Raw genomic sequence first — 25945 nt, 5'->3', positions numbered from 1 at the left:
GGTGCACCGCAGGAGGGGCGTGTCTAGCACCGCCTTTTGGGGCGTATCTAGAACCACACAGGGACATGTCTAGAACCTTTTTACATTCTTGCAGTAAAATCACATGGCTTAATCTAATTTCTCTCTTTCCTAATAATAAAGTAGATATAATACACCCCAGAGAAATATAAAAAAACATAATAGTGCGACCGCCGGCTGGTACTGACTGTCCGGGTACGGCATATCCCTGAGTCCTAGCTGCTGCTGCACCCTATTGCTGCTTACACTTCCCCAATCTATCCCTGACCCAGTGGCTTAACTAGAGAGTGGTGGGCCTAGGTGCATGTGCATTCCCCTCCCCATGCACCCTACCCCTCGTAACCCTCCCAGCACCTACACCCTGATTTTGAGTGGACCACTCTGAAAAATATGGCATATTTAGGGGGCTGAACATTTCAGTTTTAATATAACACAAGTAAGGTTTATAATTTACATGTGTGCAATCAGAGCTACATCTGCCTCTTTCTATGCCATCAGACCCCTCCTCTGCAGGACACCAGCATTTGTCACATGTCTCCATGCTCACCAGCTACTGACAGTAGTGCCCCTTATTCAGATTATGCCACATGACATGAGCCGAAATTCACATTGCGCCGCACAGTATGAGCCGAAATTCACATTACGCCACACAGTATGAGCCAAAATTTACATTACGCCCCACAGCATGAGACGAAATTCACATTACGCCACACAGTATGATCCAAAATTCTCATTACACCACACAGTATGAGCTGAAATTCACATTACACCACACAGTATGAGCTGAAATTCACATTACACCACACAGTATGAGCTTAAATTCTCATTACACCACACGGTACGAGCTTTCAGTTTTATAAACTTTTGTCAAGCTACACGTTGCTAGAACAGAGAGTATCTGTATTTCTTTCCAGAAACCTGAGTGATGCAGCCGCACCGCTGGTCTCATATATATATATATATATATATATATATATATGATGATGAAAATGTATGTATTTGTACATTGAAACGTTGACAGTACCACAAGGCTCCTGTCTTGTTTCATCGCTGTGAGTGCCGCCCCACAGATGATTTTTATATGGGGAAGGGAAACGTCTTTTCTCCATTTGGAAGGCACCGGCTTTTTTTGATTACCTTGACGAAGTGGAGTGCCGCCTGATATGTTGCTTTATATATATATGTGTTTGTGTATATATATATATATATATATATATATATATATATAATCTGTGTATGTATAATGTATAAACAGGCTTCTTTTCTTTTTTTTTCTGAGTGCATTTGAAGTCCTACAGTCTACAGATTTTTTTTTTTTAGGGGGGGGTGGGTAACTTTTTGTACATGAACTGGCACAGCTGCAGGCCTGCAGCACTGCAGTGTCCTTAACACTTACCGACTGACTGCTGAGCGGTGTGTTTCACTCGGCTCCAGCTCCGACTCTGAGCCCTCCCAAGAGGAATGGTGGCCTGAGGCTGTGGCTGCACACCTGCAGAGCACGGACGTGAGGGGGGAGAGAGCCGCAGACGGGAGGGGCAGACAGCGCGCGGACGGGAGCGGGGAGAGAGCCGCAGATGGGAGGGCGATACGGAGCGTGGACAGGAGGGGGGAGAGAGCCGCGTACGGGAGAGGGTAGACAGAGTGAGGACAACAGGGGGGAGAGAGCCGGGGACAGGAAGGGGAGACAGAGCGCGGACAGGAGGGGGGAGAAAGCCACGTATGGGAAGGGGGAGACAGAGTGAGGACAAGAGGGGGGAGATAGCCGGGGACAGGAGGGGGAGACAGAGCGCGGGCGGGAGGCGTAGAGAGAGAGCTGACTGGTGGCGGGAGGAAGCACAGGAACGAACAGGGATCACCATGCTGCAGGCGTAGCGTGTAGGAGGTGCCAGACATTAGGGGGTGCCTGTGCGCACCAGGCACCCCTGTGCGCACGCCTATGAGTATCATTTTAAAGTAATACAGCTGGAGTTTAAGATGTGGAACAAATCAATATAGCTGAGTATGAGGCAGTTTGCTGTGTTCAGGGCTGGATTAATGGCTACATTGCCTGGAACTCAGAATGTTCAAAGGTCTATACTAGTGGTTCCCAAACTCTGTGCCTAAGCACCCTGGGCTGCCACGAGGCTCTTGCAGGGGTGCCGCAAATGGGTGATCCAGGACCAAGTCAAATTTTTTATGGTCAATGTGATTGGCAAAACCAGTGCTAGTGGCTGCCAATCATAAAACATGGGGGCAATCAGAAGCACAACTGTCCACCACCGCACAACTGGAGACTGGTAGACAAAATGTACTTCATTTAATAATTTTCTCCAAACGAATCAATAAAAAACTTTTATCCTAGGGGTGCTATGAAAAAAAAGCTGATTCTCTAGGGCGCTTTGATTCAAGAAAGTTTGGGAACCACTGGTCTATACTGAGAAGGGGAAGAACTGTGGGCCTAATTCAGACCTGATCATAGCACGGCTACGATCAGTTACTCAGACATGCAGGGGGATGCCCAGCACAGGGCTAGTCCACCCCGCATGTCAGGCCCCCCCACCCCCCACCCCTCTGCACACGTACAAAAGCATCGCACAGCGGCGATGCTTTTGTACCTGAAGAGTAGCTCCCTACCAGCGCAGCTCCTGCACGCTGGCAGGGAGCTACCCGTCGCTGTCCAGGTCGCATCGTCTGCGTGTGCCATCATGCAGCCACCGCACGGTCCAGGCACGCTTGCGTTGCCCGGACTGCACCCCTAAAACGGCGGCCCAACGCCGCTGTCCTGCCACCCCCACCCCCACCCCCCAGCGACCGCCTCTGCCTGCCAATCAGGCAGAGGCAATCGCTGGGCTGAGATGGCCATCGGCTGTCTGGCATGCATCGGCCTACTGCGGCTTTGAGAAAATGCACAGCAGCGATCAGGTCTGAATTAGGCCCAGTGACCAGTACTGTGTGTGTTTGGCCAGTGCCACGTGGGTGGGTGTCATCCCAGTGCCATGTGGGCCTTTGCACTATCAGCCCCACTGTCTCCCGAAATACATAAAAATAGAAAAATTGCATAATTTTTGAGAAAACTAGAAATACAATCTTAATACTTAGAATTTATGGCTGACCATGTGGCCATCTGGTCACCATCATGCTGCAATGATGATGGGCCTATGTGTATGTGGAGGCCTGGAGCTGCATCTCCATACATCCCAGGTATTCTTGGCCCAGCAAAATTAGTCAACAAATAAGAACAAGCAGAGTGTTAATTGCTGGAAACTGGTATGTGAGCACAATAACCATATGCCAGACCAGAGAAGATTTGTGAGTGATATTTCACAATTGATAGAAGCTGCTGTTTGTCACAATATTTTTTAGATCAGATTTGCAACTTAAAATAATACTAGTAAATAAGAATCAGTGGCTCAATTTTTCTGTACTTCCGTATTTTTCATTAGCTGTTTCTTGAGAATCACAGTGAACTGCATTTGTTCTGACTGATTTAAGTACTATGAGAAAATGGTACCAATAAAGCTAATTTTGTTGAAGGAAGTGTGAGCTACTGCACGTACTGCAGTCCTTCAGTTCTCCAGGGAGGCTTAATACGCTATCCCAAGACGGCCATTGAGCTCTCCTGATTTAACCAATTTGTCTGAAATTGTATCCGTTTTCCAGTGTTTGGGAGCAATTGGTCAATTGTCATTTGCGCCCATATAGTACATTACCAGATTTTCATTCCAACCAGCCAGATCTGCCAGATATCTGCCAGATAATTGTGTAGTGTATGCCCATTTTAAGGAAAGTGTCAGCAGCAGATGAAACACATAACCCTTTCCTTATGTTGTTGCGTTGTTTTCCCTCACACCCTGTTTATAAAGTTTGTTCATATCTTCTATCTTCCATTCGCCTTTTGTTTTACATCTCTCTAATTTCTCCTCCATGGCATAATTCTTCTAGATTATCACATTAGATTTTGTATTAATTCTAATGATTCATTTTCTTAAAAATGTTTCTATATGCATTGGCCATTCCTTTCCATATCACTGATTTAATTTAATCTTTCTGATGTTCTAATACTTGTGCCTTTTATAACTAACTTTTTACAGTTTTGTCAATTTGATAATATTGTATATGAACCATTTTATTTACAGAGCATATCTGTTTTTCCATGTGAGGGAGTCAGGTAACTAAACCAAGAGAAACACAGCAAAGTACTATAGATCTTACTAGTGTTCTACTGCTGCCATATCCCAGAGATTGTTGGAAATATCGCCAGAAACAATAAATTACATTATTTCATATTCCAGATGGTACAGTCCACTGGCATCGTCCAGAGTACTCGGATGAATCCGGCACAGTAAGAGCCCCTCATAGTAGGGCCCAATCTATAGAAGTGGAGATGAACGCTTACGTGCTGCTGGCCATATCGGCCAAACCCAAGGTCGCTGATGAAGATAAAACAGCTGCCACTAAAATTGTCACTTGGCTCATAAAGCAGCAGAATCCTAATGGTGGCTTCTCCTCCACTCAGGTAGGAATCATGTCACATCTGTAATATTCACATCTGGTCTCACCTCATGTCCTTCCTTCCAGCGTCTCTGTATATTTAGTCCTTTCATATGTCTGTTACAGTTGTACAATACACGTACATACTGTATAAAGCAGCAAAATTACATAATATCTACAGTTACCAACTGCTTGTGGGAATGTAAGGAACAGTTTGCTGACCCTGTCATCTTGTGGCCCAAATCTTTCTCTTTTCCTAAATCCAGTCCTGATTATTTTTTTCACAAGTTTCTTTTTTTGACAACTTACTGAATTTTAGTTAGCTTTTATATAGATTGAGATCTTTGGTAAGTAAAAAGAGATGGTAAATCATAAGATACATTTGACAGTCAATTGGACACACCAATGTAATTCTCAGTATTACAAATTTATTCAAACAACCTGAAGGTCTGCTCTGTTGTACTGTGCACTGGTGACAAGAGGGGGATACCAGGGCTTTCTGGAGGGGTCCAGCTGTTGCCCAGGTCCACCATCGCCCCTCCTCCTCCTGGGTATACAACACCTACCTTGAGCTGGGAAGCGGTTCCCCCCTACACAAGTGACAACTTCAAGTAGATGGGGCCACACAGTGAAAGCAAAGACTCTGGCACTGTACCAGAGTCTTTACTCTCTAGTGCAGTGGTTCTCAAACTGTGTTCCGTGGCACCCTGGGATGCCTCACAGCACTTCCAGGGGTGCCTTGGAACGGTGGTCCAGGACCAATTCAAATTACTTATGGCTGCCAATAAAATATTTAAACAAACAGAAGCCAATCTTGTCCCTCACCACACAATTGAACCTAAGTATAACATATAAACACAATTTATTTAATATTTCTTTAAAATGTTTAAATAAGAAACTTTTGCCCATGGGATTCCAAGAAAATAATTCTGATACTGTAGGGCGCCGTGAGTCACAAAAGTTTGAGAACCATTGCTCTAGTGCATATGTGAGCACACAAATCAGTTTTTTAAAATGTATTTTTTTTTCTCTAAGGAACGTGGGCATCCCTCCTATTTAGGTCATTACCCCGCATGCAGTACCGGGAACCTTCGCTGCTCTCTCCGGTCCTGGTACTGTGTGTACATTATGTATATGTGCAATGTGCATGCCTAGCATTGGCAGATTGCGGGTCTGATTCTAATTGGTAAGGTTCTGCACAGTGGCAGGGAAAATTAAATGCAACATGTCCCCATTTTGTTAAGTGGACCCTGTTGTTGCCCCCCACTACATCCCCACTCCGCTCTCAAATGCTGCAACTTGTCAATTATGCTGCTGCTAAGGGGGGGATGAGCTGCAAGTGATGTCACTGGAGCCATTCTGCATATGCTTAGATCCCTAAACAGTGGATTTGTATGGGTTTGCACACAAATCTGAATAAGTCCCTGTGTCTCTTGTTTGAGTACAGAAAGCTTAAGAACTTTCCTCAGGCCCTCCCTTACCTTTATATATATTTGTGCTTTTTCCAGGATACAGTAGTTGCTTTCCAAGCTCTGTCTCTCTATGGCTATTATGCTCTCAGCCATGATGGTCCACGTGTTGCCTCCGTCACCCTGGACAGCACTCAAGTTGCAAAGTTCCACGTTAAAGTCTCCAACCGCCTTCTCCTGCAGCGTGCCACCTTGCCCAGTGTCCTGGGAGATTACACTGTCACAGTCAGTGGGTCTGGGTGTGTGTACACACAGGTACGTTGTCACCCATATAATCTTTCATCACTGAATACAGGGCATACAGTATTGGGTTACAAAGATTTTGCACTACTATTTAGTAATGTAAATTCTCAGATATGAACCATGATAAAACCAGTTAAGGTAATTTACAAAACTCAAGATGTCTCTGCATTGTAAAACCAGGTTTGACCTGACATGAGCCTAGATTGCTGCTGAAGGTTAAACCAAGCAGTAGTATAGGCGGAAGGAAAGTTGGTTTTTTGTTTTGTTTTAAAGTGACATTTAATTAATAGGAGATTTGTGCAGAAACATGCTGGGATTGTGGGTAGAACATTGGCATATCTATAATGGGTGTAGGTTCCTGTGTCCAGGGGGTCCCAACCCGCACACTCTGTTCCAAGATAATTATACTTACCTCTAGGAAGTTCCACGTCAGCTGGTGCTGCATACAGTTATTACTGGTGTAATCGTGCAATGGTGCGTGGCCATTTTGTGCTTACACAGTATAGAAGTCTCCTGGAACATGGCATGGGCACCATATTCCTGGAGACCTGAGTAAGCCAGAGAGGAGGGAGTCGCACAAAGTATTCACATGGGCCCTCTTCTCTGTTAACCCGCCCCTAGTGTATGATATCTTTTTTGTATCAGTTTACTCCCATTTTGCTACTAACTCTGCTCCAGTCCCATTGCTTCATAAAGGGGTATATTCAGTTCCTGTCGGATCCTCTCCGTCAAGAAGACCCAACAGTTCATTATTCAATTTGCGGGCATTTTCGCCGACTTTTGTCCTGTTTTCGCCCAAGTCGAATTGTCCCACAAATTCGCCAAAACATGTGGATCCACCTGTTTTTCGACAATGTCGGAATTTCCGACAAGTTGAAAAAACGGCACTTACATTGAATAGGGCGAATCGAAATTCGCCCTAAAAACGACGAAAACTGCAGTTTTTTCGACCTGTCAGGAATTCTGACAGGAATTGAATATACCCCAAAGAGTATAATCTTTTCTTCACTGCACCATTACTGTAGCTGTATATACCACTAGATCTCCGCCATGTTTTATGGCCTATAAGAGGCTCACAAACACTATAGTAGGGAGATGCAGAAAATGCTGGACACAAATTTTAGTGATAGTTTGTCTCCTTTCTTACAATAATAACCCACACTGCATGTGCACAAAATATTATTTTTATCATTGTTGGAGAATGATTAGGGAATACACTGTAGCACAACTGGCTGGTGTACACTGATGAACTGTCTTTATTACAGACTAGCGTGAGATATAACATACCACATCCAGAGGGTGACGCCCCATTCACCATCACAGTAACTACAGAGCCAGAGATCTGTAACATCAAATCTATAAAATCATTTGGCATCGCAGTCAATGTAAGGTGAGGTTATGTGCTAGTAACGTTACTGACGTACAGTATGGGGCACTACAGTACCATACCTCCTAACTTTCTTCATGAGAGAATCGGGACACCAGCGCGGCTTCACCGTGTGCGCTTTCGAAAAGGGGTGTGATCTCGGCAAAAGGGGTGTAGTTTTACGGTAAGGCGTCTGTCACTGTGGGGGTATGCCCAGCGCTCTGTGAGCTGCTGGCATGCCCCCAGTCCCTCTGTCTCCTGTGAATGTGCACAGCATTTATACACCATTTTTATTCACAGCATTTATTGACAGGAGGTCTCTTAACTAAACCCCCCCCCCCCCCCTCTTCACCGCGTGACAAGTCTGCGGAAAAGAGATTTCCATCAAACAATTACAATTATATGGCAGGTGATTTAGTACCAATCTTCTGTAAATTTAGAAACAAAACTTAAAACACTTTCTACTTATCTACTTATTTCCCAGAGGAGTTGAATGAGAAAATGAGAGTGAAATGAGCAGCTAGTGGCATTATTAAGGGCAATTTGATTGGTTGGTGTAAATGTATGACCTTCCAGAAGCTGGCAGGAAGTAATGTCTTTTGCCATGCATGCTGGGAGGCTCCTGTTGCCCCAGTCAGTCTAGTTATGCAATATTGTTTTAGGCAGGTGTGGAAAAAATGCTGCAAATGAAAAATGCTTTAAAAAATAGAAGTATTAATAGTTCAGTTTTAGCAATCAACAAAATGCAAAGTAAATGAACAGAAGGGAAAGAAATCTAAATCAAATCAATTTTTGGTGTGACGCGTTAGGTAGGAAATGCCAGCAGTCGGGATGCCGGCAGTCAGAAGACCGACCTCGGCATTACGATACTTCGAATCCGTACCCCAAAGCCCCCTAACCCTCCGTCCCTGCAGATTAAACCTAACCCCCCTAGTTGGTGTCTATACCTAACCACTACTCCTCTCAGTTTAACCCTCCCTTCCCACAGCCTAATCCTAACCCAGCCCCAGGAGCCTAAACCTAACCTCCCTCCCCCCACCACGGCTTACCTGCCTGGTGGCCTGGTCGATGCTCGTTCGGGATATGTCAAAGTCTAAAAATTGCATCATGTTTATGTGGAACCCTGGAGCTATAGTCCCATCTGCACCATTGTTAATCTGGGCCTATATCTATCTAGTACAGTGAAAATTAATTGAACTCTCTCATGACAGCTACATTGGGAAGAGGGAGAACACTAACATGGCTTTAGTTGAAGAAAAGCTGCCTTCTGGATACATCCCAGTCAAGCCTTCAAACAGGTAATACAAAGGAAACCTATCATTTATTGCTTTACTCAAATAAAACCAGATCAGTCACATTTATCTACTGTCTTCTAGCTAACAAGCCATCCATTGATTAAGAAAACTGAAACTAGTCCAAATAAAGTAACTGTATACTTTGAGAAGGTGAGCTGAGTCTCCTATCTCTTCATCTGACAGCACATCGGTAGATCCTTTCATCTGCTCTCCAAAAACCTAGATCTGCATTTAATTTGACCATACATAGGGTAGCTGAATTGCACATATCTGGTTGGTTGGTGAATAGGCCAATTGGCTGGAGCACTTGTTTGTTGCTTATTTTTTAACCAGACCAAATTCTTTGTTACTGTAGCAGGATGCACATAGCATCAGAGCAATTTGGTCAGAAACTACAACATTGTCCATCCTGGTCACTCTACGAGTATATATGTGCAGCTTGACTACAAGACTATGTATAGTCTTTGTATGACTAATTATTTTGTAATCAGTGATCCCTAAGGGACTGTGATGGTTAGAAATATTCACTGTTATACCTGTTGTAACTGGATTCTAAAAGGGTTGGGTTTTTTTTCAAAATTACTGGAATGTAGACGTGTGTTAATAATATATTATGATGTGCAGGGTGCACAGAAGTACGCGTAGATCAGTGATAGGCAACCTGATACATTTAGTTGGCATTGGTCAGCCCTCTACACTAACCTTCTAGACGGATGTATATTACTTTTAATCTCTGTAGTTTGTTAAAGGAACATATTTAAACAATGAAAGAGACTCCTACCTGTAATAACATATCAGCATGACATTTTAAGCAAGTTCTGCAAGCTATGAGATAGCAGCAAATGTGACAACAGAGCAGGAAGAAGCTGGGAGATGCAAGTTAAGGCTTGGATAGATGCATGTATCGCCAGGGCTGCCTATTGCTCATCATTACAGTGGAAGGTTTCTGTCTATGGAATACTGTATTACTTCAAATTCATGCTCTTTGTTAAGTTCAGAACCACAAACCCAGATAGCATAAGAAATGAATGAACTTTCCCAAGCACTTAGATGACTCCTCTTACTGTTCTCAGCTCACTAAGGACATACAGAGCTTTAAGTTCTTGGTTGAACAAGAAATTGCCGTCGGTAACCTTCAGCCGGCCACTGCTACTATCTTTGACTATTATGAGACAGGTAAGTTGCTTATCAGTTTTTACATAGTACAGTACTTGACATTTATAAAGCTGCTAAATTTATTGAGCGCTAAATTTACTTACTTAGTTGCCACTATTCAGAGGAAAATATTTATATTTGCAGAAATGTTCTTTTCCAGTAACACTCAGACAGTGGGTGACATTATCTGGGTTAGGATCAGATTTTTATGGTATCAGTAGTTAGGGCTCTATTTACTAAGCCTTGGACAGAGATCAAGTGGACAGAGATAAAGTACCAGCCAACCAAGTAGCTGCTCGGCAGAGCTGTAAAGCAGAGACATCCCGGGCAACCGCCCAGGAAGAACCCACCGACCTAGTAGAGTGGGCCTGTACTTTAGGAACCAGCAATCCTGCCGATGAATAAGCCTGCTGGATAGTAAGCCTGATCCAGTGAGCAATAGACTGCTTTGAAGCAGGACACCCAATCCTCTTGGGATCATAGAGAACAGACAGCGAGTCAGATTTTCTGTGATGACCTGTCCACTTCATATAGATCTTCAAAGCCCTCACCACATCCAAGGACTTTGAGGTAGCAGAGGTGTCCGTAAGCACCGGAACCACAATAGGTTGGTTGATATGAAACGCAGACACCACCTTAGGAAAAAATTGCTGACGAGTTCTGAGTCCAGCTCTATCTTCATGAAAAATCAAATAGAGGCTTTTGTGAGACAACGCCCCCAGTTCCGACACACGCCTTGCGGAAGCTAAGGCCAACAGTGTAACAGTCTTCCACGTAACAAACTTTACGTCAACCCCCTGTAAAGGCTTAAACCATTCCAATTGTAGAAACAGCAACACCACGTTGAGATCCCAAGGTGCCATGGGAGGCACAGAGGCCAGTTGGATGTTCCGAACACCCTTCAAGAACGTCTGAACCTCAGTGAGGGAAGCCAATTGTTTCTGGAAGAAAATGGATAAGGCTGAGATCTGGACTTTCAAGGAGCCCAAATGTAGGCCCACATCCACACCTGACTGCAGAAAAAGGAGGAAATGGCCCAGTTGAAATTCCACTGTAGGAAATTTCCTGTTTTCACACCACGAGACATATTTTTTCAAAATACCAAACCCTGGCTTGGATCAGGGTTGGAATAACCCTGTCCGGGATCCCCTTCCGGGCTAGAATTTGACGCTCAACCTCCATGCCGTCAAACGTAGCCGTGTTAAGTCTTGATAGACGATGGGCCCCTGTTATAGAAGATCCTCGTGAAGAGGCAGAGGCCACGGGTCCTCTAGAAGCATCTCCAGTAGATCCGCGTACCAGGCCCTTCTTCGCCAGTCTGGAGCAATGAGAATTGCTTGAACCTTCTCCCTTTTTATTCTTTTGAGAATTCTTAGGATCAATGGAAGTGGTGGAAACATGTAATCCATCTGGTAGACTCATGGAGTTACCAGAGTGTCCACCGCCACTGCTTGTGGGTCCCTCGACCTGCAACAATACCGCTTGAGCTTCTTGTTGAGACGAGAGGCCATCATGTCTATTTGTGGAGCCCCCCACCGACGTGTTAAGGACTCGAACACCTGCGGTTGAAGTCCTCACTCTCCTGGGTGGAGGTCGCTGCTCTTCGTTCCGCCCTGTTGGTTTATGTACGTTACTGCCATCACATTGTCCAACTGAACTTGAATGGCGTGATCTTGAAGAAGATGCAAAGCCTGTAGAAGGGCATTGTATCTGGCCCTTTGCTCATGAACGTTGATTGGAAGGATGGTTTCTTGTCTTGACTATTTTCCTTGGAACTGCTCCACCTGGGTGACTGTTCCCCAACCTCTGAGGCTTGCGTCTGTTGTTAGCAGAATCCAATTTTGAATCCCGAACCTTCAACCCTCTGTCAGGTTAGAAATCTGAAGCCCCCTCAGAAGAGAAATCCAGGCTTTTGGGCCAGGCGTATTCTCTGGTGCATGTAAAGATGCGATCCGGACCATTTGTCAAACAGATTCTCGTAAGAGGCTACCATCTTTCCCAGAAGGCGAATGCATAGATGCACCGATATCCGGGTTGGTTTAGAACATACCGCACCATTGATTGGATTACCAATGCCTTTTCCAATGGAAGGAATACCTTCTGTACCTCCGTATCCAGTATCAACCCCAGGAACGGAAGCCTCCGTGTTGGTTCCAGGTGGGATTTTGGTAGGTTCAGAATTCACCCGTGATCCTGGAGTAGTCAGGTTGAGAGGGCAATGCTGTCCAACAACCTCTCCCTGGATAGTGCTTTTATCAGCAAGTCATCCAGGTATGGTATTATATTCACTCCCTGCTTGCGGAGGAGAAACATCATCTCTGCCATTACCTTGGTGAACACCCTCGGTGCCGTGGAGAGGACAAATGGCAGGTTCTGGAACTGGTAGTGACAGTCCTGCAGCACAAACCGTAGATAAGTCTGATGAGGCGGCCAAATCGGAATATGAAGGTACGCATCCTTGATGTCCAGAGACACCAGAAATTCCCCCTCATCCAGACCGGAGATCACCGCTCTCAGAAACTCCATCTTGAACTTGAACACCCCTAAGTACGGGTTCAGTGACTTGCGGTTTAAAATAGGCCTTACCGAACCGTCCGGTTTTGGTACCACAAACAGGTTGGAGTAATAACCCTTGTTTCTTAGTTGAAGTGGAACTGGGACAATGACCTGAGTTTGTACCAGTTTCTGAATTGCTGTCTGCAAAGTCATACCTGTTTCCGGAGAAGCTGGTAAGCCTGATTTGAAGAATCTGTGAGGTGGGAGTTCCTGAAACTCAGTCTGTATCCCTGGGCGATAAAGTCTTTGACCCAGGGATCCTGGCATGATGTTGCCCAAACGTGACTGAAATAATGTAACCGGGCTCCCACCTGCCTGTTTTCCAGGCAGTGTGGTCCACCGTCATGCTGAAGGCTTTGAGGAAGCAGAACCGGATGTCTGTTCCTGAGAACCTGCAGCTGCTGGTTTTCTGGGTTTACCTTTATTGCCTTTGAAGGCTGTAGAAGAACCTTTTTATTTGCCTTTAAACTTCGCTGTCCGAAAGGACTGCAGAGTTGGAGCCAAGTAGGTTTTTCTAGCTGGGGTTGCTGCGGAAGGAAGGTATGTAGACTTACCCGCTGTAGCCTCGGATATCCACGTATCCAGTTCATCTCCAAAAAGGGCCTTGCCTGCGAACAGTAGGTTTCCACGCCTTTTCTAGATTCCACATCCGCAGTCCACTGGCACAGCCACAAGCCCCTGCGTGCTGACACTGCCATGGCAGTGGTGCGTGCGTGGAGCAAACCAATTTCCTTGTATGGCCTCCACCATAAAGTTAGCAGAGTCCTGAATATGCTGTAGGAGTAAAATTATCTCCCCCCTGGGCAAGAAATCTAATTAATCAATTAGGTTACCTTACCATTTAGCAATGGCCCTAGTGATCCATGCACACGCAATAGTGAGTCTCTGGGCCACACCAGCAGCAGTATATATAGATTGGAGAGTGGTCTCAATCTTGCGGTCAGCCGTGTCCTTTAAGGATGCTGCCCCAGGAACAGGTAAGACTATCTTACGTGACAACCCAGATACCGATGCTTCCACAATCGGTGGGTTTTCCCATTTCTTACTATCCTCCAGAGGAAAGGGAAAGGATGTAATTAACCTTTTAGGGGTCTGAAATGTTTTGTCAGGATTAGCCCAAGTTTCTTCAAACAGTGCATTCAATTCCTTTGATGCAGGAAAAAGTAGCTGAGGATTTCTTTTTTACATTAAAATAAGATTCCTCCTCTACCTCCGCCATCTTCTCAGGAATGTGCAGGACATTTCTGATAGCTTCTATCAGGGCCTGTATTCCTTGTGACAGGACAGCATCCGCTCCCCCCCCCCCCCCTCCACACACACACACACACTCACATCCACTTCACCCTCCTCTGGGTTGGATGTATCGTCATCAGTATCAGCTTGCATGAGCTGGGCCAGAGTATGCTCTTGTGGGCAAATGGCAGGGGTCTGAGATGTTGGTATGGGAACTGAATCTCTATTCATCAGGTCATCCATAGACTGTCTTAAGTATTGCGTCTCTTTCTCAGTATGCAGGGCCATCTTAACAGCAGTGTAGGCTCCTGGGCACGGCAATGCACTGGGCCCCCTACCCATTCTCCAGCGGTAGTGGTGAGGGGTGCTATCAGCGGCAGCTTTGATGTCCCGTGGGCGGTAGGGGGTGTTCTATCATCAGCTCAGCATGTAGGACCTGGGGGCGGGGAGTCATTAAGAGTTAATCGCAGCAGCAAATTTGTTAGCAGTTGGGCAAAACCATGTGCACTGCAGGTGGGGCAGATATAACATGTGCAGAGAGAGATAGATTTGGGTGGGTTATATTGTTTCTGTGCAGGGTAAATACTGGCTGCTTTATTTTTACACTGCAATTTAGATTTCAGTTTGAACACACCCCACTCAAATATAACTCTCTATGCACATGTTATATCTGCCCCCCCTGCAGTGCACATGGTTTTGCCCAATTGCTAACAAATTTGCTGCTGCGATCAACTCTGAATTAAGCCCCAGGAACAGAAATTTCTGCTAATTATTCCTTTACTGCACAGATGGGGCTAAACTGTAGAAGGGGGCATTGGGCTGAATGAAGAAGCCCTGGTACATGACTTCCAGGGTGGTAGGGGTGTTTAATACATAGGGGAGGGGTGGATAGTGGAGTGGGCTTAATATTTATCATTTTCCGGTGGGAGGGCAGCTCAAGTTTCTGAAAATATATTTCTTAGCTTTGAATGGGATAAAAAAAACTAGAGAGTCCCACCTTTCAGAAGGTCCTGGGGACTTGGGGATCAGAGTTCAGGAGCCAGAGCAATTCACCAACGAAAATCTAAAATTGCATATTAGGCGTATAGAGCTGGAGCAGGGACCAGCTGCTTGAAGGCTGATATCTCTGGTTCTGGGCATAGTAGAGACAAGCTGCCACTGTCCACCAAAAGGGGAGAGTCACAGATTTTGGATTATACCCTCAGAAAAACCAGACATAACCCGAGATATCTGTCTGGGAAGAGCAATTAACAGGCTTGGATGGGGACCACTGCTTTCAAGTTGGATATCTCCGGTTCCCCAGTGCCGATTGTCAAAAATCTGGTACTCCTGGGGCCCTTGGGCAAGAGCCCATTGAGCCCATACGAAAAGACGGCCCTGTTAGTATGGACTAATTTAGCAGAAATAGTAGATATCATCCCCTTTATGGAATCTAACCATGAGGGTTCTGACCCACTAGCCTGAGAATGTGTACTGTTCTGGGTACACGGTAGCAAGTCCCCAGGGGAGGACAGACAATCTGCCATGCAGGACACACAGTCCCTGGACATGGTAATGCGAAGGGACTCACACACACCCACACACAGAAGGTGAAACACAGTATAACCTACACAAAGCCCGCAGGGAGACAGAGAAATAGGAGCCAGCCACACCGCGCCCCTGTAGCTGAGTAAAAACACAGCTGGGTTGGCGCACTAAATCCCTTCAGAGGACTTAGTATACTACAACCTACTCCTCCTTACTATGACCCCTTGGTACCTCTGAGGAGATGTGAAGTTTTCTTGGAGGAGCTGCGCGTCCCTGTGATGCCTGCCAGTATGAGCTGCAGAGGGAAAATAGCGCGCCCCTTACAGCGGGGGGGACACAGCCGCATGTCATCCTGAGCCCCTGGAGCGCAGCCTGCATGTCAGCGCTGTGCTCCAACCCTCATGCCGCCATTTCTGCCAGCGACCCGCTAACCGGGACGCCGGCGCTGTACTCACCACTCTTCTATCTTCGGCTCTCTTAGGGGTGGCGGCGTGCTGCAGGAGGGTACGCTCGCCGTGGTGGGGCTTGCGAATGACTCCCTCAGGAGCTCAGTGTCCTGTCAGCAGAGAAACGGGACCATTAACTTTTTAGGACGTTGGGCCGTTTTCCCTCCTAAGTCCCGCAAAGCAGGCAGGCTGGTGCTACCCAGCAATGCCTGTAAAACAACAAACAGAAAATAAATGTAGAAACTCTTCAGGAGCTTCTCTAAGCGTGACCGGCTCCTCCGGGCACAATTTCTAAACTGAGACTGGTAGGAGGGGCATAGAGGGAGGAGCCAGTGCACACTATTGATTTCTTAAAGTGCCCAAGGCTCCTAGTGGACCCATCTATACCCCATGGTACTAATGTGGACCCCAGTATCCTCTAGGACATAAGAGAAATTAAGAATTTTTTCTTTTCTGCTGTTCAAATGATGCCTCTGTTTGTTATGAGCCACGGCTGTGGCTCATTCCTGTTTTGCAGTTTTGTTCTGTATTTCATGTTATACTTCTGTTTATGTTCCCCGTGGGTGTCATGGGGTGCTCGGAGCTCACCCTTAAGGAGGGGATACTGTTATGAACCACAGGTAGTGGTTCATTCCTATTTTATGTTTATAAAGTTGTCTTGCATGCCAGGATTTCCTGTTGCTCTGTTCTAGAATACTCTTGTCTGCTGCCGCTGGTGAGTCTGTGTAATTGCAGCTTGTTCCCATGTGTTCAGCCTCACCTGGCTGCTAATTGCATCTTGTCAGTTTGGAATCATGCAACAGGGCAGCTGCATGGGATTATTAATTAGGCCTCTCTGTTATATGCTGGCTGACTGCAATTCACAGACGCTGGTGATATTCCTTGGTTTGCAGTTTGCTTGAAGTTTGAGCTGGTTCCTGTCAGTCTCTGTGTTGATTCCTGTGTCAGTCCCTGTGTCAATTCCTGTGTCTGATCCCGTGTCCTGCGGTGAGGCGTTCCTGCCCTGAGTTCCAGTGGCTTTGCCTGTCCCTGGTCAAGTCTTCTGGCTTCCTGGTGTCCACCGGTCTGTCGTTTGGGATTCTGCCTGTCCTCCAGTTCTGAGAGTCGGTGTCGGCAGCATTAGAAGTTCCTGTCCGTTTGCCAGTATTCGTACCGGTTCCGTGAGTAGCGGCTCTCCCGCGTCCGTTGGCCTAGGCCGCTGTATTCCATTATTGTTTCTGTCCCTGGTGTTTTGCAGAGGGTTCTGCTTATGCTGTCACCGCCGGTACACAAAGGTATTGTGTCGGCGTGTGATCAGCATTTCCTTTGTTGTTCTTTTCCTTTGGCGGTTTCTCCGCACATACTTTAGGTTTTTAGTTAGCTTGTAGCCCCTGGCCTGTTTGCTTAGTTAGAGGTCCTCTTGTTATCATTCTGCCTCGGATTTCCCTTTGTCTCTCATTAAGACCGGGGGGCACCGGAGTTGGGCAGACATAATCCGCCCTTCAAACGTGGCTGCCAAGGGCTCAAGAAACCATAGTCTCGCAAGGGATTTCCGATAGCACGGGTGAGACAACAGAGTTAGGGCGCCAGGGGCTATTCCCTTTCCATTCCCCTTTCCCAGCATTCCGTCCTGGTGCTCTGGACTCACTTCATGAACATCTCCCTTGTTCTGAGCACCAGGAACCTAACATTATCACCAGCCATACCACAAAAAAGAAATAATTTTTTTTTTCTTTTTTGGCCCAGTCCAGTGTCTAGTCTAGAATCCAGTCTTGTCTAGAATTCAGTGTGCAGAATCCAATCCGGTGTTTAGAATCCAGTCTTGTCTAGAATTCAGTGTGCAGAATCCAATCCGGTGTTTAGAATCCAGTCCTGTCTAGAATTCAGTGTTTAGAATCCAGTCCGGTGTTTAGAATCCAGTCCGGTGTTTAGAATCCAGGCCGGTGTTTAAAAAAAAAAAAAAAAAAGTCTTGTTTTGTTTAGCAAAATTTAGTCTTGCCTTGCCTTGCCTTGCCTTGTCTTGTCTGGTCTAGTTTTAAATCCTCCTATATCTACTATGCAAGCCCTGCAGGCATCTCTCGCAGCCCTGAACTCTGTATTCAGTGCTTTGAGACCAGAGCGACTAGAAGTTTTGCAGCAATCCCTAAAGCAACTGCAAAACCTTCTGACTAAAATCTTGCTCATTTTGCCAGAAGTCGTTGAGAGTACATCTATCTCTAAAGAGACTCTTGTTCACAGTATGGTGACAAGAGAATCCTCTGGTTTAATTGAAGAGAAAAGGTTTAAAAGTTTTCTGCGGCCCAGGCTCTCAGAAGAGGAGCGTCGCAGAAACTTAAACTTATGCCTATATTGTGGGGGTTTAGGCCATTATCTGCAGACCTGTGAGTTGCGCAAGCCAAAGTGTGGTGACGAGTCTTGCCCTCTGGCCAAGTTGAGTCATGATACAAGACCTACTCCTGTCTCTACTGTGGCAGAGGTACTTGTCACACAACCCACACAAAAAAGCTCTCTGTCCTATAATTGGGGTCCTTGGGCAAGGGAGCCCCATTATAGATTCAGGAATCAAAAGAGAATGTTTCTCTCCTCTCTTGAGGTTCCTGTGGAAGCGGAGTTGCAAGTCCCTGGAGTGGTGCCCGATGCCCAGGTTCCTGGAGTGGTGCCCGATGCCCAGGTTCCTGGAGTGGTGCCCGATGCCCAGGTTCCTGGAGTGGTGCCCGATGCCCAGGTTCCTGGAGTGGTGCCCGATGCCCAGGGTCCTGGAGTGGTGCCCGATGCCCAGTGTCCTGGAGTGGTGCCCGATGCCCAGGGTCCTGGAGTGGTGCCCGATGCCCAGGGTCCTGGAGTGGTGCCCGTAGCCCAGGGTCCTGGAGTGGTGCCCGTAGCCCAGGTTCTTGGTGCGGTGCCCGATGCCCAGAGTGCTGGAGCGGTACCCGATGCCCAGAGTGCTGGAGCGGTAACCGATGCCCAGAGTGCTGGAGCGGTACCCGATGCCCAGAGTGCTGGAGCGGTACCCGATGCCCAGAGTGCTGGAGCGGTACCCGATGCCCTAGCTTATAGAGGGACATCAAATATTATAGTTCAGGTGTCCATACCGGAAGGGGTCTCAGAAGCTGTTACCCCAGGTAGGGACTTGAAAAGCGCAACCCTAGAAAGGGTCTCTAAAACCATAGTTTTTGAGGGGAACTCGAGAAGCAAAACCCCAGAAGGGATCTTTGAAGTAATATCCCCAAGTGGGGTCTCGAGAGACGCAGCCCCAAAGAAGGGTCTAGAAGTCGCTTCCCCAGGAAAGAACTTAAGAAGCATAGCATTAGTGGAGGATCTGAATGTTATTGCTTCAGCAAAAGTCCCGGAAGTCATAGTCCCGGGAGAACTTTCGATAATTATCGACTCAGAGAGGGAGGCCGATGGCCCGATCCCAGTCAGGGAGGCCAACGGCCCGGTCCCAGTAAAAGAATCCGAGGTGCTGGCCCCAGCGGGGTTCTCGGAGGCCACTGCCCCAGCGGGGTTCTCAGAGGCCACTGCCCCAGCGGGGTTCCCGGAGGCCACTGCCCCAGCGGGGTTCCCGGAGGCCACTGCCCCAGCGGGGTTCCCGGAGGCCACTGCCCCAGCGGGGTTCCCGGAGGCCACTGCCCCGGGTGGGGTTCAGAAAGTCACTGCCCCGGGTGGGGTTCAGAAAGTCACTGCCCCGGGTGGGGTTCAGAAAGTCACTGCCCCGGGTGGGGTTCAGAAAGTCTCAGCCCCGGGTGGGGTTCAGAGAGTCTCAGCCTCGAGTAAGGTCAATAGTGACCAGGTCCTAGCAAAGCACTCCAGTCAGTCAGATGAGAAGGAAACAGATCCTGACTCTGATATCTCAACATCCATAACCTTTGATGGGGACTTCGCCCAATTTCTGGCGCTTTTCAAACACTATTACACTATTATGTTGTCTAGACCATTTCTGGGCATCACTTCAGAAAACCTTGGGCTCTATCTGATTTATTCTTTTAGAGGAGAGCCTTCTGAGTGGGCGACCAGCCTAATGAAAGCTGAAGATCCCATTCTTCAGGATCCCCTAGCATTCTGTGATGCAATTGTTAAAAGATACGGTTCCAAAGAAATTGGTTCAGGTTCCTCTAAGTCACCCGTCTTGTCTGCTGAGAGTCCACCAAATACTGTAAACTCGGCACAAGAGTCCCAGCCCGTTGTTTTGACTGCAGGATGTGCTTTTTTGACTTTTTCTTCTAATAATAGTACTTTACCAGAAAGTTCAGCTCCCAAGGGTAAGAGACCTGTCTCTGATTTGAACGCAGCCTTGCTGGGTGGTACCATCAGTTCAGACAATGTTTGGGGAATTACCTTGGTCAGACCTAAAGAGCTTTGTAAAAAGAAGAAGAAGAAGAAGAAGAAGAAGAAAAAGAAATAATTTTGGACTCTTGCCTTGATAAAAAAAAAAGAGATTTTTTTTTTTCCTTGTCTTGTGTCCAGTGGCCACCATCAAGGGGAGGGCACTGTTACAAGTTGTTGCTACAGCTTGTTTTTTGTTTTCTTGTCTGTTAGACCAGTGTGTCAGGTTTTTTTTTTTTGTATCCCTTGTTCTGTATAGTCTGAATTTTGGGGTCTTTTGACCCCTCCTCAAGGGGGGGGGGGGTAATGTTATGAGCCACGGCTGTGGCTCATTCCTGTTTTGCAGTTTTGTTCTGTATTTCATGTTATACTTCTGTTTATGTTCCCCGTGGGTGTCATGGGGTGCTCGGAGCTCACCCTTAAGGAGGGGATACTGTTATGAACCACAGGTAGTGGTTCATTCCTATTTTATGTTTATAAAGTTGTCTTGCATGCCAGGATTTCCTGTTGCTCTGTTCTAGAATACTCTTGTCTGCTGCCGCTGGTGAGTCTGTGTAATTGCAGCTTGTTCCCATGTGTTCAGCCTCACCTGGCTGCTAATTGCATCTTGTCAGTTTGGAATCATGCAACAGGGCAGCTGCATGGGATTATTAATTAGGCCTCTCTGTTATATGCTGGCTGACTGCAATTCACAGACGCTGGTGATATTCCTTGGTTTGCAGTTTGCTTGAAGTTTGAGCTGGTTCCTGTCAGTCTCTGTGTTGATTCCTGTGTCAGTCCCTGTGTCAATTCCTGTGTCTGATCCCGTGTCCTGCGGTGAGGCATTCCTGCCCTGAGTTCCAGTGGCTTTGCCTGTCCCTGGTCAAGTCTTCTGGCTTCCTGGTGTCCACCGGTCTGTCGTTTGGGATTCTGCCTGTCCTCCAGTTCTGAGAGTCTGTGTCGGCAGCATTAGAAGTTCCTGTCCGTTTGCCAGTATTCGTACCGGTTCCGTGAGTAGCGACTCTCCCGCGTCCGTTGGCCTAGGCCGCTGTATTCCATTATTGTTTCTGTCCCTGGTGTTTTGCAGAGGGTTCTGCTTATGCTGTCACCGCCGGTACACAAAGGTATTGTGTCGGCGTGTGATCAGCATTTCCTTTGTTGTTCTTTTCCTTTGGCGGTTTCACCGCACATACTTTAGGTTTTTAGTTAGCTTGTAGCCCCTGGCCTGTTTGCTTAGTTAGAGGTCCTCTTGTTATCATTCTGCCTCGGATTTCCCTTTGTCTCTCATTAAGACCGGGGGGCACCGGAGTTGGGCAGACATAATCCGCCCTTCAAACGTGGCTGCCAAGGGCTCAAGAAACCATAGTCTCGCAAGGGATTTCCGATAGCACGGGTGAGACAACAGAGTTAGGGCGCCAGGGGCTATTCCCTTTCCATTCCCCTTTCCCAGCATTCCGTCCTGGTGCTCTGGACTCACTTCATGAACATCTCCCTTGTTCTGAGCACCAGGAACCTAACACTGTTTGAATTTATAGAGATATGTAGTATATTTCATTTCTAACTGATAGAACCACATTTGTAATCCAAGTATATGCTTGTTTTTTTTTTACTTTCAGATGATTTTGCCATAACAAAGTACGATGCCCCCTGCAGTTCAAAAGGTACAGAATACACACCTGGCAGTCTGGCATGGGTATAAGTCACATACTGTAATTAATATTGTGGCTAAGTGAAAGTAATTATAATAAATATACACACACACCCAGGAGAAGAAAACAGCTGCACTCCAAGTCTTATGCAAATGCTTGAATTGTATTGAAAAGCATATTACCGAATTCAGAAAGGATTAGACACCTTGACAAAAGGGCTGGGTAGGCTCTGAAATGTTACACATGCAAAAGGTTGGAGGGTCAAAAACCCTAAGCGCTAATGAACATACGACATGTAATGTAGCATATACGATACGTTCCTCTCAGTGGAGTCAGGATTGGGTATTAGTCCTTTTTCACTCCTACAAATGTTCCCATGGGCTCAGTTTCAGGTTGATGATATGATGAGCATGTAATTAACATGTAGTAAACATACAACAATGTATGGCAGGTAAGCCTGCAAGTTGCAAGTTTACCCTCAAACTCGCCTGTACTCGCATTTCAGATAACCTCACACCCTCCAACTCATAGCCTATTACATACTGTTAGTTTCGGAACAAAGTAGGTTCATACTCCTAGAAAAACTCGGATCCTATTTTATTTTGCCGTAAATGTCTTCTTCCAGATGTGTTAGATAGCTGCACTCTGGGGGGCTGATTCTGAGTTTGGAGCAAAGCAATAAAGAGAAAGTAAACAATTGGTAAACCCATGTTGCTCTGCAGGTGGAGCAGTTGTAACATGTGCAGAGAGAGTTACTTCTGTGAGGGGTGTGCAGGTGCAAAAGCAGGATTTCTGGTTTTCCAGATGTTTGTACAGTTCCTCAGACATACGTGGGCCCAATGATCACAGTAAGCCACTTACCAGATTCTCTCTGTGCGATGACTGAGCACTCAGATCCACAGACACACACACAGCAGACTTGGTAGGAAAATCTGCTGCCACTGGGCATATGCAACAGCTCCCTTCTGTCCTTTATACTGCATGTAGTGGCCGCTAGCCAGGCTGTGGGGAAGGGGTGTTTCTGGGCAACTGGAAACCCGAGCCTGTGTTTGTCTATGGTGTGCCCAAACTCGAATCTAAATTGCAGTGTAATTATAAAGCTGTCTAGCAAAAGCACCCAGAAATATCAAATGTATTTACACCCCTTTTATTGCAACATGGTTTGTCCCAGAGCAGTTACATGCTTTTTTTGTTTTTGCATTGCTCCTGACTTAGAATCAGCCTCTGGATGAGCAGACGTCTCCTGGATCTCAGACCCAATGGTAACATCTACAGGGGAGGCTTTTAGTAAAATGTTGTTGTTTTTTTCTAATGATTGTTCTATAATTTTTATTTAGATGAGGCTAGAAAGGAGTAACAAAATTACAATGGAGCAAATAGAAGAAACATGAGCAGACCGGTGATCAGATAAAGAGATGTCTAAGGACTAGCCCAGATTTGGGACTAACTTTTTTCCACCCAGTCGTAAAATTTACTAAGCAAATAAAACATATTTTCCATCCCCTTTATGTGTAATTCATTGGTGTCACTAGATGTCAGTTACGGTTTATGGTGCTAACTGTATTTTCACCATTTTTGACTTTTAAAGAGAGGTCATTAATAAAGGGGGCGATTCAATTCACGGAGATGCCCGCAATGTGACTCCTGGAGTTCTACATTTTCTTTTTTATATTTATTTTATTATATGGAATCGTAAAACACATCCATCAATGCAACATGATTAGGATGCACCAGGAGACTGTGCGGATCAATTTTATATGCACAACTTGTATATCTGTGTGGGACAGAGTCTCTTAATCTGTATATAAAGTGCTATGATACAGCGTCCGTAGCTTTTTCTATGCCAAGTTCCATTACGCTTTGTATACAGACTCAGGGCCGATTCAACATGGCTCACAGAAGTACTGAAATCACTATTTGGCAATTTCTGCACATGCGCACACGCCACTGTTCACATGCGGTAACAGGGCGTCGACGCAGTGTTTTCTAGCTGTCGACACACTGTTTGGGGGGCATGGTCCGGATAATGTAACTGTGTCCGGACCATTTGTGAGGTGGGCTTCGGTGACTGCGCAATGTCACACGCAGCTGATGCGACCCAAAACATGGTTGCCTGGCAACTGCCTTCGCAACTTGGCAGCGTAGGCAGGGGGAAACCCTTAAGATGCAAGCGCATCACTGTAAAGCAATGTGCTCGTATTTTAGTGGGGGGCAGCCTTTCTCTGTGCTCGGCAGACCACCCCTGTGCTAGAGACATGTCTTGTAGTTTTGCAATTTCTTGCAAAACTACAACTCATGCTGAATTAGGCCCTCAGTGTACGATACAAGTGTTGCCTATAAAATGAATCAGTATGGTCTCCTTGTGCATCCTGGACACTTCGCGTTTCAACTGGGATGCATTTTTTGCAAAAAAAGCCCGACGCTAGCAGAGTTGATCGGAACATGGCGACTCACTCACTGCATGGCACATTGACGCATCTGTAGCAACTGTCCTTCAGTCAAGCTGCATTTTCTAGAAAACACGTTTCTCTGTCTCCAGATATCCCATATATGGCACTGCCACACAACTGGTCATCCTGTGCAATGTGTGATTAGACAGTCTGAAATTTGTATCCAAAAGTGACTAAAGGTTCCTTTAAAAGCAGCTATATTGCGTGTTATGTTATATAATGGTACTTTCCAACCCTTCACCAATATACATATGTCCCAACCAGTTGACTGACACACATCAAGCGCTAAAAACAAATAACCCCATCTCCTTTTCAATAGATTGAGACTTTCAGTTCCTCATATGCAGTTTCCCAGAAAGGCAACATAAAAGGAAAAGCATATAGTGAAGCACAGTTTTAATATAAGTTAAAAATCACAAGCACAAAACATCAAATAGACATCCACAATGTGGGGCTCCTAAAGTGGCTATGGTATGGCAATTACTGGCTGTTCGTTTGAACTGAGCAAGTTTACTTCTGGATCCCTGTCAACGGCACACGCCAGTCATCAGCAGTCTGGTCCTCCTCCACAACTTACCCACTCTTTTCACCCCAATAGCACAGGTCTTTTTCAAGGTCCAAAGTGAATGTCCTTGCCAGATCTGGATCCCTATTTAAATTCCCCCCGTCTGATTTCGGCGGCGGGTGCAGCTGGTTCCTATACATCGTAAACTACATGTCCCATGAACCCCTGCCCCGCCCAGCCAATACCAATCACTTCCGGTAGCACAATTTCCGGGGTTGTCTAAGTGACCAAATGATGACGGTACGTCACTTCCTTTCAGTTGTTATAGTAACGTCATTTCCACTCATTTCCCCGGCTCCGTATTTGTTGGAATCACCTTTACATTTCGAATTCATTGTCGCTCTGTGTAATTAGGTCGCAATCCACCAGCCAGGGATTTTAATTTGTAATCATTGGTTTCACTCTCCCAGTTAACTCAATAAATTAAAATACATTTTTTACAAGTCTTAAAAGCATCATCTATTCACAAAAAACAACATACTCCTTATATGCTCCTTATTCTGCAGGCAAAGTGCACAGTGCTCAAAGGTGCCGTGTAAAGTGACAAGTGCAGATATCCATATAACCCATTACAGAAACCATTTCACTTTGAAATCAAAATGTAAACCCCTTGGCTTTAAAGTGCCTAATTCAAATTAATTTGAATTAATTTCTGCCTTTGCTAATTGGCTGAGTAGATCTCTTTGTCGCTAGTGTCCCTTAATCCATTGTAACCCTAAGAATCTTTTTATGCCCGTAATACACTTAGGGGCAGATGTATTAACCTGGAGAAGGCATAAGGAAGTGATAAACCAGTGATAAGTGCAAGGTGATAAATGCACCAGCCAATCAGCTCCAATATGTAAATTAACAGTTAGGATCTGATTGGCTGCTGCCTTTATCACCTTGCACATATCACTGGTTTATCACTTCCTTATGCCTTCTCCAGGTTAATACATCTGACCCTTATGGTATAATCTAAAGTTGTTGGATAAGGCCTCCAGCCCTCCAGCCCTCCTTTAATATTTCTTAGATGTTCACTGATGCAAACTTTCAAGGGTCTGGAAGTCCGCCAAATATAGAAAAAGCCACATTCACATTCTGTCGCGTATATTACGCTCCTAGTATTGCTAAATTCTGGGCTTTTTTATAAATAAATTTTGGTCTTAACGGAAGATTCTGACCAATTTTAAGATCCTTTCTCAGGATTCTCCAGTGCTCGCACAAGGAGTGTTCAATACGC

General features: G+C 46.0%; 1 protein-coding gene across 1 annotated transcript in view; it reads left to right on the top strand.

Moving 5' to 3' along the window:
* The window catches only part of LOC135057408 (alpha-2-macroglobulin-like), a 315880-nt gene extending 292675 nt beyond the window's left edge, over positions 1-23205 (top strand). The window contains exons 30-37 of the mRNA XM_063963298.1: positions 4290-4513; positions 5997-6212; positions 7466-7590; positions 8778-8864; positions 8943-9011; positions 9935-10037; positions 21676-21720; positions 23046-23205. Coding sequence (XP_063819368.1) covers positions 4290-4513; positions 5997-6212; positions 7466-7590; positions 8778-8864; positions 8943-8946 — 656 coding nt within the window. The 3' untranslated portion in view covers positions 8947-9011; positions 9935-10037; positions 21676-21720; positions 23046-23205. The remainder of the gene's footprint in view (positions 1-4289; positions 4514-5996; positions 6213-7465; positions 7591-8777; positions 8865-8942; positions 9012-9934; positions 10038-21675; positions 21721-23045) is intronic.
* The last annotated feature ends 2740 nt before the right edge of the window (positions 23206-25945 follow it).

Source organism: Pseudophryne corroboree, chromosome 3 (assembly GCF_028390025.1).
Source record: "Pseudophryne corroboree isolate aPseCor3 chromosome 3, aPseCor3.hap2, whole genome shotgun sequence".
NCBI lineage: Eukaryota > Metazoa > Chordata > Amphibia > Anura > Myobatrachidae > Pseudophryne > Pseudophryne corroboree.
Note: the sequence above shows the minus strand (reverse complement) of the source record. Positions and strands in the feature narration are given on the sequence as shown.